This window comes from Sapajus apella, unplaced genomic scaffold (genome assembly GCF_009761245.1).
Source record: "Sapajus apella isolate SASKATOON/1434 unplaced genomic scaffold, GSC_monkey_1.0 scaffold41, whole genome shotgun sequence".
In the NCBI taxonomy this organism is placed as follows: domain Eukaryota; kingdom Metazoa; phylum Chordata; class Mammalia; order Primates; family Cebidae; genus Sapajus; species Sapajus apella.
The window spans coordinates 1,113,611-1,130,431 of record NW_022436981.1 but is presented as its reverse complement, the minus strand read 5'-3'; the positions used below and the strand labels follow the sequence as shown (position 1 = coordinate 1,130,431).

Sequence of the window (16,821 nt, the reverse complement as noted above, 5' to 3'; positions counted from 1 at the left end):
GGGAAACGGGGAGGGCACTTCCGGCAGGAGGGAGGACAAAAAGGAAGAGGAAAGGGCGGCGCAGGGAAGGAGGTGCTGCGTCGCCAAGGTGGCACCCGCAGCTCCGCCCAGCGCTCTCCCGGGGCCTCTAGCTTTCCGCTGGGTCTGGCGGAAATGAGCCGTGGCTTTGGCAGGCGGAGTCACTGGCAGGGACCAGGCCCCACCCTGCCCTAGTGGCTGCCGACCCACGCGGGCGCCGTCCTGTTCCGCAGAGGCACACCCCCTCCCGTCTCTCCGTCTGGATCCCCTCGCGGGGCCCAGGTGGGACCCAATTCGTCGCCAGCGTCTGTGCCGCGTCCCTTGCTCTGTGAAGGACAGGCCTCGCGCCAGGACCCCGGTGGACTTCTGAGGTGGCCAGAGCCCCGCCGCGGCCCCTTGCTCCTCCCTTGCCCACTTGGCCGTGGAGCCTCGCGCTCACCTGACCTTGGCCCCGCATCCCACCGTGTCTCTGGGTTCTAGTTTATGGGAGTTAGGCCCTTTCCCCCACCTTATCGCGCACGCACCCCAGGCTTCTCGGGTCTCCAACCTCGTTCCCCCAAGCCCCGCGCCCCTCCCCTACCTGGTCTCCTGTGCACCCTGCCCTGGTCTCACAGCACCCCCACCAGCACTCTTGCTCCGGTTGCTCCAGTCAGAGGTGCCTCCAGCCCATCGCGCCTTGCCCTCACACTCCACCACCATTTCTCGGGTCTCTTATCTCTGCGACTCACACGCCCATGCTCCAATCCTAGAGACAACACACTTTTCCACACACACTCGCGATCTCCTTCCCACCCCCCCCCCCCCCCCAAATCTCCTCTGGGCTTCACATGCCCCCAGGGTTGCTGCCTGTCCCAAAGTCTTGGGATTCACTTGTAACTCCAAGGCTGCCCTGCCCCCACTGACTGCCCACTATTCCAAACCCACCCACTCCAGGCCTCAGGGTCTTGGGAACCTTCCTTTTAGCCCCCCAATTTTGTGTTCTTTCACAACACAACCCCAGTGTTCTCTGCTTAGGCCTGCCCCCATCCAGCATGCAGCATGCAACTCCTGGGCCTGGCTTTACCCCACCCTGCCCTCCAGCTGTTGCCATTTGCTTCCCTACCTCCTGGTTGTCCGATTTTCTGACCTCTCCTTACTCTAGCTTGTCTGTTCTGTCTTCCTTGTGTGCTCCAGGTGCCAGGATGGTGGGGGAACTCCGCTACAGGGAATTCAGGGTGCCCCTGGGGCCTGGCTTACATGCCTATCCTGATGAGCTGATCCGCCAGCGAGTGGGCCATGATGGGCATCCTGAGTACCAGATCCGCTGGCTCATCCTGCGGCGTGGCGATGATGGGGACGGGGGATCTGGCCAAGTGGACTGCAAGGCTGAACATATCCTGCTGTGGATGTCTAAGGATGAGATCTATGCCAACTGCCACAAGATGCTGGGCGAGGATGGCCAGGTCATCGGGCCCTCCCAGTCTGCAGGGGAGGTTGGGGTCCTGGACAAATCTGTACTGGAGGAGATGGAAACCGATGTGAAGTCCCTCATTCAGAGAGCCCTTCGGCAGCTGGAGGAGTGTGTGGGCACCATCCCTCCTGCTCCTCTACTTCACACTGTCCACGTGCTCAGTGCCTATGCCAGCATCGAGCCCCTCACTGGGGTGTTCAAGGACCCAAGGGTCCTGGACTTGCTCATGCACATGTTGAGTAGTCCCGATTATCAGATTCGCTGGAGCGCAGGCCGGATGATACAAGCCCTGTCCTCCCATGATGCTGGTGAGGGGCAGTGTGGGGAGGAAGGGAAAGCAGAAGGGCTGGGTCGGCTCAGGGACTCACAGGACACTGTGGCAGGAGCCTCTGATCTCATCAGTACGTAAATGATTCTGTTGCCCTTCTCTCAGAGTTGGAAGAAATGGAGGTGGGAATGGGGGTGAGGGCAGGGGGTATCTGCCAAAAGAGGAAACACTATCTTCAAAAACCTCATATTAATTAGTTACTTTTTATACAAAGGAAGAATTTAGAGTTTAGACTATTACAGATTGTGTGTGTGTATATAAGCTAGCAAATTTTAACTTTTGAAGCAAATCAATTATTTCCCACTGTATGGTGGCAAAAGGACTGGATTGAAAGAGTAGAGGGTCTAAGGTTTTAGGAAGGGTGAGGTTGGGGAGAAGTTACTGATTGGGGTGTGGGTTACAGGGACCCGGACTCAGATCCTTCTGTCACTGAGCCAACAAGAAGCCATTGAGAAACACCTGGATTTTGATAGCCGCTGTGCTCTGCTAGCACTGTTTGCACAGGCCACGCTTTCTGAACATCCCATGTCTTTTGAGGGCATTCAGCTACCACAGGTAACCTTTGGGGTCTAAGGTGGGGGGAGCTGGTGAACTAGATCTAGGGACTGGGTCTTTGCACCTGTCTACAGAGGATGGTACGGAGAGAGGGGCTTAAGCTGGGACGAGGTGGATGTAGACCAAAGATTGTATCCCACAGGTCCCCGGAAGGGTGCTCTTCTCCCTGGTGAAGCGGTATTTGCATGTCGCCTCACTTCTGGATCAGCTGAACGACAGTGCTGCAGAGGCAGGAACCCAGAACACCTCTGCTCCTGAGGAGTTGAGCGGGGAGAGGGGTCAACTAGAGCTGGAGTTCAGTATGGCCATGGGCACCCTGATCTCGGAGCTGGTGCAAGCCATGCGCTGGAACCAGGCCTCAGACAACCCAAGGAGCTCCGCACGGTCCCCCAGTTCCATCTTCCAGCCTCAGCTGGCAGCTGTGAGCCCAGGGCTCCCTGCTGCCCAGGCTCAGCCCTCCTTCAGGAGGTCAAGACGGTTTCGCCCTCGTTCTGAGTTTGCAAGTGGCAATACCTATGCCTTGTATGTGCGGGACACACTGCAGCCAGGGATGCGAGTGCGGATGCTGGATGATTATGAGGAGATCAGTGCTGGGGACAAGGGTGAGTTCCGGCAGAGCAACAGCGGCGTACCTCCCGTGCAGGTGAGTGGCACACGGTGGTAGCACACTGCTGGGGGCCTATTTGGGGTGGGGCAGAGCTGGAGACTTCCCCATGGGGGGCTTCAGCAGGCCACCCAAAGAGAAAGCTTTCAGTAAGATTGGGATGGTGGGCCAGGCACAGTGGTTCATGTCTGTAATCCCAGCACTTTGGGAGGCCAAGATGGGCAGATCACAAGGTCAGGAGTTCGAGACTAGCCTGGCCAACGTAGTGAAACCCTGTCTCTACTGAAAATACAAAAAATTATCTGGGCGTGGTGGCGGGTGCCTATGATCTCAGCTACTCAGGAGGCTGAGGCAGAAGAATCGCTTGAACCCGGGAGGTGGAGGTTGCAGTGAGCTGAGATCACACCATTGCACTCCAGCCCAGGCAACAGTGCGAGACTTCATCTCAAAAAAAAAAAAAAAAAAAAATCTTGAGTTTAGTAGGTTGTGAAGGCAAGAAGACTCACTCCCAGGAAGAAAAAAATATAGCCAGACTCCTCCAAAGGTCAGGATCAGGGAGATGGAGTGGTGGAGACCAGAAGGAAGTGTGGGTGCATAAGCCATGAAAGATAGGGTGAGAGGAGAGGCAGGCCCATCCCCCAAAGGAGAAGGCATCCTTCGCATGTGTGTGTGTGTTTATGTGTATTCTCCATATGCTGCTGTTTTGTTACATGGAGGTTTTTCTAAAACCTGGCCAGGTAGTCACCTTGAGAGCTGTAAGTCCTCAGTATTGGGCCACAGCCAGTCATTAATGAGTCCTCCCTTCCCCTTCCCTCCCTTTTTTTCCCTATCCTCCAGGTGTTGTGGGAGTCAACAGGCCGTACCTATTGGGTGCACTGGCATATGCTGGAGATCTTGGGCTTTGAGGAAGACATTGGGGACGTGGCTGAGTCTGATGAGTACCAAGGGGCGGTGGCCAGTGGAGTCCTAGGTAGAGGTGAGCTCAGGGAGGAAGCAAGGGTCAGCTCTGAGCAGAGTAGCGGTGGTCTGGCTGAGTTGCCGGTGACATCCCTGTGCCCCTCGGTCCATTTCCACAGCCCTGCCCACCCGGCGCTGGAGGCCCATAACAGAACTGTATGCTGTGCCTTACGTGCTGCCTGAGGATGAGGACACTGAGGAGCGTGAATACCTGACGCTGGCTGAGTGGTGGGAACTGCTGTTCTTCATCAAGAAGCTGGATGGACCTGACCATCAGGAGGTTCTCCAGATCCTCCAGGAGAACCTCGATGGGGAGGTAGAGCCAGACTGGAGACACTCAGAGTTTGGACGGCTGTATTGCAAGGGCTGGACTGTGTAGAGCATTTGGAAGGCTCGGGATGAAAAGTGGAGGTCAGAGAGTAGAAGGGGCTGCAGAGGAGAGGTCTGGAATTTTTGGAGGTGGGAGGGGCTGGTGAGCTGTTTGGGAGGAGCCAGCTGCCAGCTGTGAGAAGATCAGGATGGAGGGTATGTGTGCAGAGGGAGCCCCACCCCTACCAAGAGCTCCCTGGGGCCTCTGCGCTGGCAGGGCTGCCTACAGTGAGAGCTGCTCCTCAATGGCAGATTCTAGATGACGAGATCCTAGCTGAACTGGCCGTGCCCATAGAGTTGGCCCAGGACTTGCTGCTGACTCTGCCACAGCGACTCAATGACAGTGCCCTCAGAGAGCTGATCAACTGCCATGTCTACAAGCAATATGGGCCTCAAGCCCTCGCAGGGCAGCCAGCCTACCCATCCCTTCTAGAAGCCCAGCAAGATGTCCTCCTGCTGGAAGCTCAGGCCCAGGCTAAGGACTCAGAAGATGCAGCCAAAGTGGAAGGTGGGTGCCGGGCACGGCCGCTGAGCAGACACACCTTCAGGGCATTAGCAGAGGAGAGATGTCTGTGCTGATTTTTATGCAATCCTTTCTGAAAGTGATGCCACCTTAGAATCTGCAACTTAGAGAGAAGCAACAAATGGAGAAGTGGACATTGTGTTCCCTCAAAGAGTGAAGGAGGATGTAAAGTTAAAAAATTTTGTAAGAGAATTTTGAAGACTTAAGCCCACACATTTAGCTTTTTCTATTGTAGAGAAACATATTGCATGCATTGAAATAAAGGGAAGGGCTCTCCTGTTTGCAGATGAAGCTACTTTGCTATTTTAAGAATATAAAATATAAAATTTGTCACGAAGTTGTCTTACAAAGACATGAAGAGATCATATCCCCAAACCTAACTTTTAGGGGGATTTAAATGAAAAATTTAAATTAAAAATTTAAAACATTTTTTGCATAAATTAGAGAAAAAGATTGAGAGTTATGAATCTGTCTATTTCTGAACCTTTACATTACTAACAATGGCCAATTCCTGTGACTGTCCCCTTCCTGTAGCAAAAGAACCCCCATCTCAGAGTCCCAACACTCCCCTGGAGCGTCTGGTGGAGAGTTATGGTCCAGCTGGAAAAATCCTCCTGGATCTAGAGCAAGCCCTCAGCTCAGAGGGGACCCAGGAGAATAAGGTGAAGCCACTCCTGCTGCAGCTGCAGCGGCAGCCCCAGCCCTTCCTGGCACTGATGCGGAGCCTGGACACTCCGGAGACTAACAGGGCCCTGCACCTGACCGTGCTGAGGTGAGAGGGCGGTGACAGGTGGGTCTCTGAGGGCAAAGTGAGGCTATGAGGCTGGCTGCACATCTCTCTGCCCCCAGAATCCTGAAGCAGCTGGTGGACTTCCCCGAGGCACTGCTGCTCCCCTGGCACGAGGCTGTGGATGCCTGCATGGCCTGCCTGCGGTCCCCAAACACTGATCGAGAGGTACCCCCGCCGTGCTCTGGAGAGAGGCTGGGGGAGAGGACAAAGGCAGCCACTGGCGAGGCACACCTGCTGGGCGAGGCTCTGAAGGGCGTGACGGAGTCTTCTTTGGGCTCTTGGTTTGAGTTTTGCTTTTAAAATTGAATTTTATTTTTTTTAAAATAGTTAATACATTCACATGGTTCACAAATCAAAAAGCTCTAACAATGTATACACTGAGAATTCTTGCTCTCACCTGAATCCCTTTTCTCCCAGTGTCCCCCACACACCCCTTACTGGTAACTACTTGTATTAATTTATGTATCTGTCCCATGTTCCCTTATGCAAGTATAAGCAAACCCAAATGTGTGATCTCACCACCCTCTTTTTTACACAAAAGGACGTGGAAATATATATATATACACACATATATACATAAAACATTAAGAGCTTCAATAGCTCCTTTTTTTGGCTAGGCCTGTGGGAGAAAGGGGGATGAAGGAGGCAAAGGCATCATATACCAGAGACCCCTGGAAGAGCTACAGAGGAGCCCTGGGCATAGAAGGCTTCAGAGGGGCTCAGAGAACTAGGGTCATGGTGACAGTAGGTATTTACAGTGTGGCTGTATTTTTGGCTGTTATCTAGAATTTAGTTTCTAAGGCGGGCTCATTGAGTATACACACAAACCCAGTCCCCGTCAGTCCCTTCCCAGCCATTCAGGTGTCTGTGCCTGAACATCTCAAAACACGGCCCTACAACTGGTTTTTGGGACAGTGGGGCCTGGATGAAAGAACCCAGGGATGCCCTCTGCAGTTTTTGCCAGCATAATCAGCAGCCTAGAACCCTAGAGTAGCAGGGCATCTTGTGCCCTTTTCCATTTTGGTTTGTCTTTGGCTCTCTAACTCCACCTGGCTCTTGTGTCTCCCCATCCCTGTCTTTTTACTTCCTCACTCTGCCTTGCTCACTGGTACCCCCAGCACCCAGTACACAGTGGGTACCTGCTACTGCAGATGCCCTCGCCCTGTCTTCATTCATCCCCTGCTTTATGTCCCCACCTAGGTGCTCCAGGAACTGATTTTCTTCTTGCACCACCTGACCTCAGTGAGCAGGGACTATGCTGTGGTGCTGAATCAGCTGGGAGCAAGAGACGCCATCTCCAAGGCCCTGGAAAAGCACCTGGGAAAGCTGGAGCTGGCTCAGGAGCTGCGGGACATGGTGTTCAAGTGCGAGAAGCATGCCCACCTCTACCGCAAACTCATCACCAACATCCTGGGAGGCTGCATGCAGGTCAGGAGGAAGGGGAGCCTGTGGGCTCAGGGCAGCATCAGACTATAAAACCCGAGCAGTGGCGGGTAAGGGCTGTGTTCCCACGGCTGGGAACAGCAGGTGACTCCAGTGACCTTGGGGCATTTGTTCCCCTGCCCCTCTTCCCCATCTGGGCCTGCTCTGCTGGAGCTGTGGAGGAAGTCCCGCGGCTGCTTGATCTGCCTTCATCCGTGTTTCCACGTGTCTCTTGTGCTCCCCCTCCTCCCTGTGCCCCTTCTTTCTGATGTTCTGGCTACAGATGGTGCTGGGCCAGATCGAAGACCACAGACGGACCCACCGGCCCATCAACATCCCTTTCTTTGATGTGTTCCTCAGATACCTGTGCCAGGGTTCGTGCCTGTTGCCCTACCTCCCCACACCTATGTCTGTTTCCGCTCTGTACCCTACTGGGCTGTGACCGCCACCCCTTCCCACTTGCCCCCAGGCTCCAGTGTGGAAGTGAAGGAGGACAACTGCTGGGAGAAGGTGGAGGTGTCCTCCAACCCGCACCGGGCCAGCAAACTGACGGACCACAACCCCAAAACCTACTGGGAGTCCAACGGCAGCGCCGGCTCCCACCATATCACCCTGCACATGCGCCAGGGCGTCCTTGTCAGGTAACGCTACTACGCCTGTGCTTTGCCACACACCTACACTTTCTTGTGACGCCCCTGTGTTTGTTTTGGGGGAAGCACCAACCCCCTGGACTTGGCCATGGGCCCTGTCTGCAAGTTCCAAATGGTTCTTCCTCCCTACTCCCAGGCAACTGACTCTGCTCGTGGCTAGCGAGGACTCAAGCTACATGCCGGCCCGAGTGGTGGTGTGCGGGGGTGACAGCACCAGCTCTCTTCACACGGAACTCAACTCGGTAGGGCCCAAGGCCATTAGCCATTAGCCCTCCCCTCACAGGATCTACTCTCCCACTTCGATCTGGTCACATCCTACTTTTATCTACTCCACCTGTCTTGAGCCCTGCAGAAAATAGTGTCCTTTATCCCTGTGCCTGTGCCACCAGGCCCTGAACAATGAGGGTGGCACGAGAGTAGCTCTGCAGGACCCTACACATCCCAGGGCTGGGGAAGGGAGGGACCCCGTGAGAGGACTGGAGCCTAGAGCCAACTTGCTTGCCCTCCGCACTCCCATCTGCACATGTGGAGGTGACAGCCTTCTCTGCCCCCTGCCAGGTGAATGTGATGCCCTCTGCTAGCCGGGTGATCCTCCTGGAGAACCTGACCCGCTTCTGGCCCATCATCCAGATCCGCATAAAGCGCTGCCAGCAGGTGGGGCCGGGGGGTGGGGTGTGGCCCTGGGTACCAGGCTCTGAGCCCCATAAACGGGCAGATCTTGAGCCAGAGGGCCAGCCTGGGTCTCGGGCAGCTCCAGGGGTGAGGCTTGAGGGCGTAGCTGACTCCAGCCCATCCCAAGGAGAGTGTGGGGCGAATGAAGCCAGTCTTGTGTGTTTCAGGGTGGCATTGATACGCGCATTCGGGGGTTAGAGATCCTAGGCCCCAAGCCCACGTTCTGGCCAGTGTTCCGGGAGCAGCTCTGTCGTCACACACGCCTCTTCTACATGGTTCGGGCACAGGCCTGGAGCCAGGACATGGCGGAGGACCGCAGGAGCCTCCTGCACCTGAGTTCTAGGTGTGTGAGAGTTGCGTGTATGCCTTTGTCTGTGGGAAGGTAAGGCTGTTGCAAGTAGCTGGCAGGCAGGGGTCCACGGAAGCTTCGAGGTGGCGGTTTGATATGCTTGGGGAGGGGGCTGAAGTGTTCTGAGCTGTGGGAGGGGAAGAAAGGATAAAGAGAAGAGATTCCTCCAGTGGGTTGGGAATGGGATATACCAGTTAGCACAGGGAAGCTCTGAAGGTTCAGTTTGGGTGCTGGGGGTTAGCTGGCAGTCTTAGGCAGGGTGGACACTAGGGTAACATATGCCTTAAGCCTCTGACACCTTCCTTCTCCATTCTCAACCCCAGACTCAACGGGGCTCTGCGCCAGGAGCAGAATTTTGCTGACCGCTTCCTCCCTGACGATGAGGCCGCCCAAGCACTGGGCAAGACCTGCTGGGAGGCCCTGGTCAGCCCCCTGGTGCAGAACATCACCTCCCCCGGTAACCATGCTGACACTTAGTCCCACTGCCATCTCAGGGCTTGGCTCCACTAAGCAGCTCCTTCTTGCTCTACCCTAGAACCACCTGGGTTATGCCCTGACCCTTTTGGCACCTGCGTTTGTAACCCCAGTGCCGTCTTCTCACAGCCCAGGGGCTGCCGCCTTTCCCATGACTCCCAAGTGTCAGCTGACACCATAAGTGCAGGAGGGGCCTTGCTACTCCCTCCCTTGTATCATTCTGTCCAGTTGCTCTGTCCACGCTCCTGTTCAGCCCAACTTCTCCCACTTCCCTGCAGACATGGCTGTGCCTTGGTTTGTTTACCTCACCCTCTAGATGAAGATGGCATCAGCCCCCTGGGTTGGCTGCTGGACCAGTACCTGGAGTGCCAGGAAGCTGTCTTCAATCCCCAGAGCCGAGGCCCAGCTTTCTTCTCGCGGGTGCGCCGTCTCACTCACCTGCTGGTGCATGTGGAGCCCTGCGAGGCACCCCCTCCTGTGGCGGCCACTCCTCGGCCTAGTGAGTAGTGGGGATTCAGGTGGGGAGCTCTAGTTAGGAGCGTTTTCCCGGGCCCCACGTGTACACAGCAGGCTTCCGTCCATCCTCATCCTTCCCCTCCCTGTGTGCTCAGCCTGTTCAGCTTCCAAGTTTGTGTCACCGCTATCCAAGAACATCATTTTGGGTGGCAGCATGTCAGGAAAGGCCTCAGGGCGCCCCCTTGGATGGGGACTTGGGAGTGGAGGGGCTGCCCCCTCCTTGCCTCTGCCACTTTCTTGGTCTCCACAGAGGGCAGAAACAGAAGCCACGACTGGAGCTCCTTGGCTACCCGGGGCCTTCCAAGCAGCATCATGAAAAACCTGACCCGCTGTTGGCAGGCCGTGGTGGAGAAGCAGGTGGGCAGCAGCAGGCCTGGAGGAGAGGGGACGCCATAATGGTGGTGTGTTGGGTTGTGTCTTCATGCTCCTGCCCCTTCCTTCCAGGTGAACAATTTTCTGACCTCATCCTGGCGGGACAATGACTTTGTGCCACGCTACTGTGAGCACTTTAATATTCTGCAGAACTCGAGCTCTGAGCTGTTTGGGCCACGGGCAGCCTTCTTGCTGGCGCTGCAGAATGGCTGTGCGGGGGCCTTGCTGAAGCTCCCTTTTCTCAAAGCTGCCCACGTAAGCCTCCACCCTTGCCTCATCCCTACAAACTCTCCCTTCCTCACCTCCTCCAAATGGCCCACCCTTCCATTCCCATTCTATGATGAACATGTTAGTATATAGCCACGTCATCAGAAATTCGAAAAATGGAAAAAAAAATAGTGGCCAGGCACAGTGGCTCACACCTGTAATCCCAGCACTTTGAGAGGCCAAAGTGGGTGGATCATGAGGTCAGGAATTTGAGGTGAGCCTGGCCAACATGGCGAAACCCCATCTCTACTAAAAATACAAAAATTAGCTGGGCATGGTAGCACACACCCATAGTCCCAGCTATTTGGGAGGTTGAGGCAGGAGAATTGCTTGAACCCAGGAGGTGAAGGTTCCAGTGAGAAGAGATTGCACCAATGCACTCCAGCCTGGGCAACAGAGCAAGACTCCATCTCAGAAAAAAAATGCAAAAAACAAATGATGAGCTAAAATGCAAGAAGCACCCTGGAAAGCAGGGTACAGAGCAGCAGGAGCATGAAGCCCTGGCTCCTTGTGTAGCCTCCAGTCCCAGTTTATCAGGAACACTGCAGCAGGACCATCTTTGTGCATGTAACTTACCTCCTCGTTCCCTCCCTCCCTTCCTTTCTTCTCTTCCTCCTTCCCTCCCTCTCTCACTCTCTTCCCTCCCTTCTTCCCTCCCTCTCTCTCTTTTCCCCTCCCTCCCTCTCTTTCTTTCCCCTCCCTCTCTCTCTCTCTTTCTTTCCCCTCCCTCTCTCTCTCTCTCTCCTTTTTTTGTTTCTCTCTTTCTTTTTTTCCTTCTTTCTTTCTTTCTTGACAGGGTCTTACTCTCTTCCAGGCTTGTAGTATTCCAGTCACAGCTCACTGCAGCCTCAACCTCCTGGGCTCAGGTGATCCTCAGCCTCCTGGTAGCTGGGACCCCAGGCATGTGCTACCATGCCCAGCTAATTTTTTTTGTATTTTTAGTAGAGACGGGGTTTCGCCATGTTGCCCAGGCTGGTCTCCAACTCCTGGGTTCAAGCCATCTGCCTGTCTCGGCCTCCCAAAGTGCTGGGATTACAGGCATGAACCACACCTGGCCTTATTTTTTCATTTTGAATGATTATTATTAGTTTGATTTTTAGACACAATGTGAAAAGGCACTTTCTGTAATTGTTAATATTGCTAATTTGTACAGTGGTTAATGATTTTATAAAATAGTTGTATAGCCGGGCGCGGTGGCTCAAGCCTGTAATCCCAGCACTTTGGGAGGCCGAGGCGGGTGGATCACAAGGTCAAGAGATCGAGACCATCCTGGTCAACATGGTGAAACCCCGTCTCTACTAAAAATACAAAAAATTAGCTGGGCATGGTGGTGTGTGTCTGTAATCCCAGCTACTCAGGAGGCTGAGGCAGGAGAATTGCCTGAACCCAGGAGGTGGAGGTTGCAGTGAGCCGAGATCGCGCCATTGCACTCCAACCTGGGTAACATGAGTGAAACTCCGTCTCAAAAAAAAAAAAAAAAAAAATAGTTGTATAAAAGCACTGACCACCTTAGGAAGCAGCCCACATTCATGTCTACTTTCTAGACACTCCCTCCTCCCACTCACCTGTTCTGCTGGCTCGTTCACAGCTTTCCTGTGGTTCATGGCTTTCCTGTGCTCTGCTGTTGCTCAGGTGAGTGAGCAGTTCGCCCGGCATATTGACCAGCAGATCCAGGGCAGCCGGATCGGTGGAGTCCAGGAAATGGAGAGGCTAGCGCAGCTGCAGCAATGCCTGGAAGCTGTCCTGATTTTCTCTGGCCTGGAGATAGCCACCACCTTTGAGCATTATTACCAGTGAGTGTGGACCTAGGGAGCGGGAGCTGGCGGGAGACAGGATAACAGTGGCAGAGCCAGCTCACAGGCCTGGGAGTCTGGGATAGAGGCAGGCTGGAGTCTCAGAGCGGGAGGCTGGGCCACACTGACGCCCACACTGAGGCTTGGCCCGGGCTGCATGTGCTGCAGGCACTACATGGCGGACCGTCTCCTGGGCGTGGTCTCGAGCTGGCTGGAGGGGGCCGTGCTGGAGCAGATCGGTCCCTGCTTCCCCAACCGCCTCCCCCAGCAGATGTTGCAGAGCCTGAGCACCTCGAAGGAGCTGCAGCGCCAGTTCCACGTCTACCAGCTCCAGAGGCTGGATCAGGAACTCCTAAAACTGGAGGATGCAGAGAAGAAAATACAGGTGAGTACCTTGGAAGGGATGAGCAAATGAAAGGGTAGGGGGAAGAAAGGCGTGGAGCAGACTGGAGGAGGCCATGGCATCTGGGAACCCTGTGCTCCTTCAGGTGGACCATGAGGCCAGTGGCAAGGAGCACAAGAGTGAGAAGGAAGAGGGAGCTGGGGCAGCAGCAGTGGTGGATGCAGCGGAGGGAGAGGAGGAAGAGGAGGAGAATGAGGACCTATACTACGAAGGGGCAATGCCGGAAGTTTCTGTGCTTGTCCTGTCCCGACACTGCTGGCCTGTCGCCTCGATCTGCCACACACTGAACCCCAGAACCTGCCTACCCTCCTACCTGAGGGGCACTTTGAACAGATACTCCAACTTCTACAACAAGAGTGAGCAGCCAGGCAGAGGGGGCTACGGAGAGGATGGGCTGCCAGGAAAGGACCTGGGGTTGAGGGCAGACCCTGGTGTTGGGAGGCTTGATGTGAAAAGAGATGGTCTCTGGCTGGGCACAGTGGCTCATGCCTGTAATCCTAGCACTTTGGGAGGCCGAGGAAGGCGGATCACTTGAGGTCAGGAATTCAAGACCAGCCTGGGCAACATGGTGAAACCCCACCTCTACTAAAAATACAAAAATTAGCTGGGCCTGGTAATGTGTGCCTGTAATCCCAGCTACTCGGAGGCTGAGACAGGAGAATCACTTGAACCCAGGAGGTGGAAGTTGCAGTGAGCCAAGATCGCACCACTGCACTCCAGCCTGGTGACAGAACAAGACTCTGTCTCAAAAAAAAAAAAAACCCGTATGGCAACCCTCAAAGACACTGATGAGAGCCTGCCTGGTACCAGGCTAGGCATAGGATAGCTCCCAGATACCTGAAGCTCACACCATGGAGGCAGGCCCAGAGAAGGCCGAGATCTGGAAGCTCAGACTGGGAGCCCCAGTGTCCATAAATGCTGGGGTCATATGCCTTGCAGAGATCAGCAGAGCTTGACCAGTGCGCACCTTCCCTCCAATACCAACTCCCTCTTTTCCCCTGCTCTTTGTCTCCCTCCCCATTCCTGGTACGTCTCCAGGTCAGAGCCACCCTGCCCTAGAGCCAGGCTCACAGAGGCAACTGCAGTGGACGTGGCTGGGCTGGGCTGAACTGCAGTTTGGGAACCAGACCCTGCAAGTGTCCACTGTGCAGATGTGGCTACTGCTGTATCTCAATGATCTGAAGGTGACCCAGCCCCGTTGTACCTCTCTCCCATCTCCCACTTAGTCCCTCGCCTCTCTTCCCAAAACCTTGACTCCCTCTGTCCTCTCCACTCCTTGGGGAGGCCCTGAATGTCTCCCATCTGTTGTTCTCTGAAGGCGATCTCTGTGGAGAGTCTGCTAGCACTCTCAGGGCTCTCCGCAGACATGCTCAATCAGGCGATTGGGCCTCTCACCTCTTCAAGAGGCCCTTTGGACCTTCACGAGCAAAAGGATACACCAGGAGGTAGGCACTTAGGGCCAGAGGGGCCTCTGCTCTGAGGCAGGGCCGGGCTCCTCATGGGCTCTCCACTGAGTGAGTGATCAACGTTTATTTCAGGGGTCCTCAAGATTCGAGATGGCAGCAAGGAAGCCAGGTCGAGATGGGACATTGTGCGGCTCATCCCACCTCAGACATACCTGCAAGCTGAGGATGAAGAGGGCCGGAACTTGGAGAAGAGACGGAACCTTCTGAACTGCCTGATCGTCCGAATCCTCAAGGCCCATGGGGACGAGGGGCTGCACATTGACCAGCTTGTCTGTCTGGTAGGCGGGGGTGGGCACAGTGGGTGACAGATCTTTGCTGGGCTTAGGGGAGCAGTCTTCAGGACGAGGATTGGGTCCACATGTGGTAAAGCACCTGGTTCACTAAGTAACCTGTAGGAGTGTGAGGACTGAGGTCAGGGTGCACCTGGCATCCTTGGGGCATCCTGTCCTAGCTGCTTGTGATTGGAGTGAGTGGAAGCTCAAGGAGAGGTCAGTTGCCTCTAACCTACCACTTCTCTCTTCCTTCCCCACACCAGGTGCTGGAGGCTTGGCAGAAGGGCCCGTGTCCTCCCAGAGCCTTGGTCAGCAGCCTTGGTAAAGGGTCTGCCTGCAGCAGCACCGATGTCCTCTCCTGCATCCTGCACCTCCTGGGCAAGGGCACGCTGAGACGCCATGATGACCGGCCCCAGGTGCTGTCCTATGCAGTCCCTGTGACTGTCATGGAGCCTCACACAGAGTCCCTGAACCCAGGCTCCTCAGGCCCCAACCCCCCCCTCACCTTCCATACCCTGCAGATTCGCTCTCGGGGCGTGCCATATGCCTCCGGCACTGGCACCCAGAGCTTCTCTACCTTCCGGTAGCCCTGGACTTGGGATCAGGGGAAGGTAGAGCTGGAGCTTTTACAGAAATAAAATGTGAGAGTTTGATTATATGACCTGTGCGTGTTTGGCAACTGCTACGAGATTTGAGCGGGGAGGTGGGGGAGCTTTCACGGCTGGTGGGGAAAAAGCCCTTGGCACTGAGGCTGTCACATGATATGCCAAGGGTCTTGTTAGGGTGAGGATGGTAGACTGGGAGAAAGGCAGAGGGAGTCAGGTGCGACTTAGCAGAGGGATTGAGGGGACCCAGGCAGGATGATGGCACTCAGCCCTGTCTCAGAGGGTGTGTGGTCAGAAGTGCTTTCATCTGGCAGGCTGGAGACCCAAGCCCACCTTGGCCACTCACCAGATGGTTTGTAACTTGGGCAGATTATCGAACAGGGCTTCATTTTCCTCATTTATGGAATTAGCCCAGTCACTGTGGGACTCTGACAAGTAACAGGTATGGAAGCATTTGACGTGGCGAATGAAGGCTTTGCCAGTGAGTCCCTATTTTGGCCACCACTCCCGGAAGGCAATGTGCTTCCTTGGTGCCTTCCCTAAGGAAGACTGAAACGATGAAGGTGAGGTCAGTGACCAACATTTCTTACTTCCACAAATCTCCTCCATTTTGCCCCTCTCTTCCACTCCTCTGCCTCCACCCTTTCTCTATCCCTGCAGAGCTGCACTCACTGTCATCAAACTCCTACCCCTTGATTCTCAAAATGAGAGAGTGGAAGAAAAAATGAGAAAGGGAAGGAAGGAAGGGAGGGAGGGAAGGAAAGAAATGAAGGGAGGGAGGGGAAAGAAAGAGAAAGAAAGAAACTCCTACCCCTGCAGGCACAGCGATATGCACCTTTAGCCACAGCTACTCGAGAGGCTGAGGCAGGAGGATCGCTTGAGACCAGGAGTTCTGGGCTGCAGTGTGCTGTGCTGTCCAGGTATCTACACCAAGTTCAGCATCTATATGGTGACCTCCCAGGAGTGGGGGATCCCCAGGTTGCCTAAGAAGGTGTGAACTGGCCCAGGTCAGAAAGAGAGCAGCTAAAAACTCCCAAACTGATTGATCAGTAGTGGGATCGTGCCTGTGAATAGCCACTGCACTCCTGCCTAGGCAACAGAGACCCTGTCTCTATTATAGAAAAAGCAGAAACTCCTACCCCTAACTAGCCCCATCGGTAAGCCTCTACTCTCCTGCTGTTGGAGAGGTTTGCTTTTGCTACTATGATTGGCTCCCTTGGCACCATCCACACTGAAGCAGGGCAGCTCAGGTCAGTCCAGGGGACCCTGCGCCAGGGGTACAGCTCTGTGTCTTGGCAGGGCCACTGGGGAGGAGGGATGACCCAGGCATCTCAAAGCTCATAGCCCAGAGGTGACAGAAAAAGCCTTGGAAGGAGGGGGAAGAGGGATGAGAAAGAGTCAGGTGATAAAGGAGGCCACAGAAGCCAGACAGAGAGAACTGAGTGCCACCAAGCCTGGGATTTGGAGTCTAGCGGGGAAAAAGGCCATGGCTTGTGGGACAATCGGGCTGCTCAGAATGAGGCCATAATACAGAGGGGCCCCAGCAGACAGACGGCTCGTGCTTGCTTTGCAGTATTGGTCCCGTGGTGGTGTTGGTGGCTTTCAAAGCAGGGGCCTGCCTGCTGAGCCATGGCTGCTCTTTGGAGCATAGTCCAGACAGGCAGCAGCAGCAGGTGGGGGCCACCTGCTGGGCCCAGACACATTGGGGTTGCTGCAGCTTGTCACTTGGGTGCCTCTCCACCTTTGAACCAGAGATAATAGACTTTTATTGGCCCAGGCCCAATATTCTTGAGCTCACTCTCAAGTGCCAGAGTTTTTTGCCCTTCTCTAGACTTTCCTGCTCTTTATGAGTTTATCCTGCTTCAGCAGAAACTCAAACCACTTCCTGCTGTGGGGTCTGGTAGCCAGCCCAGCATGCAGTGCACGTAGGGACAGACGATAGGACTTACTGTGCTCCTTCTGCCTC

The 16,821-nt window shown here is 55.0% G+C and overlaps 1 protein-coding gene across 4 annotated transcripts; it reads left to right on the top strand.

Annotated features, from left to right (window-relative positions):
• The first annotated feature begins 1 nt into the window (after window position 1).
• On the top strand, window positions 2-14,908 carry CUL7 (cullin 7). 4 transcript variants are annotated; one of them, XM_032299454.1, is made up of 26 exons: window positions 2-389; window positions 1,192-1,776; window positions 2,200-2,351; window positions 2,494-2,994; window positions 3,793-3,931; window positions 4,032-4,228; window positions 4,534-4,789; window positions 5,339-5,576; window positions 5,654-5,759; window positions 6,795-7,022; window positions 7,300-7,390; window positions 7,486-7,657; window positions 7,803-7,908; window positions 8,225-8,320; window positions 8,506-8,681; window positions 9,011-9,144; window positions 9,478-9,660; window positions 9,928-10,034; window positions 10,122-10,304; window positions 11,949-12,109; window positions 12,278-12,494; window positions 12,598-12,868; window positions 13,551-13,696; window positions 13,831-13,957; window positions 14,039-14,256; window positions 14,514-14,908. In XM_032299454.1, the coding sequence occupies exons 2-26, from the start codon at window positions 1,200-1,202 to the stop codon at window positions 14,835-14,837; spliced, it is 5,106 nt and encodes a 1,701-aa protein (XP_032155345.1). In that variant the 5' UTR covers window positions 2-389; window positions 1,192-1,199; the 3' UTR covers window positions 14,838-14,908. The 4 variants fall into 4 exon arrangements, with proteins under 4 accessions (XP_032155345.1, XP_032155343.1, XP_032155346.1 ...); XM_032299452.1 differs by having other exon boundaries at window positions 1,192-1,869; XM_032299455.1 differs by having other exon boundaries at window positions 3-389; window positions 14,051-14,256.
• Window positions 14,909-16,821: the final 1,913 nt, after the last annotated feature.

What these genes read in the sequence shown, in the direction of transcription:
- CUL7 (XM_032299452.1), top strand. Translation starts at nt 1,200, where the DNA reads ATGGTGGGGGAACTCCGCTACAGGGAATTCAGGGTGCCCCTGGGGCCT. An exon ending in AGGAGCCTCTGATCTCATCA is followed by an intron (nt 1,870 to 2,199) that starts GTACGTAAATGA and finishes TGTGGGTTACAG; the next exon opens with GGACCCGGACTCAGATCCTT. An exon ending in GCGGCGTACCTCCCGTGCAG is followed by an intron (nt 2,995 to 3,792) that starts GTGAGTGGCACA and finishes CCTATCCTCCAG; the next exon opens with GTGTTGTGGGAGTCAACAGG.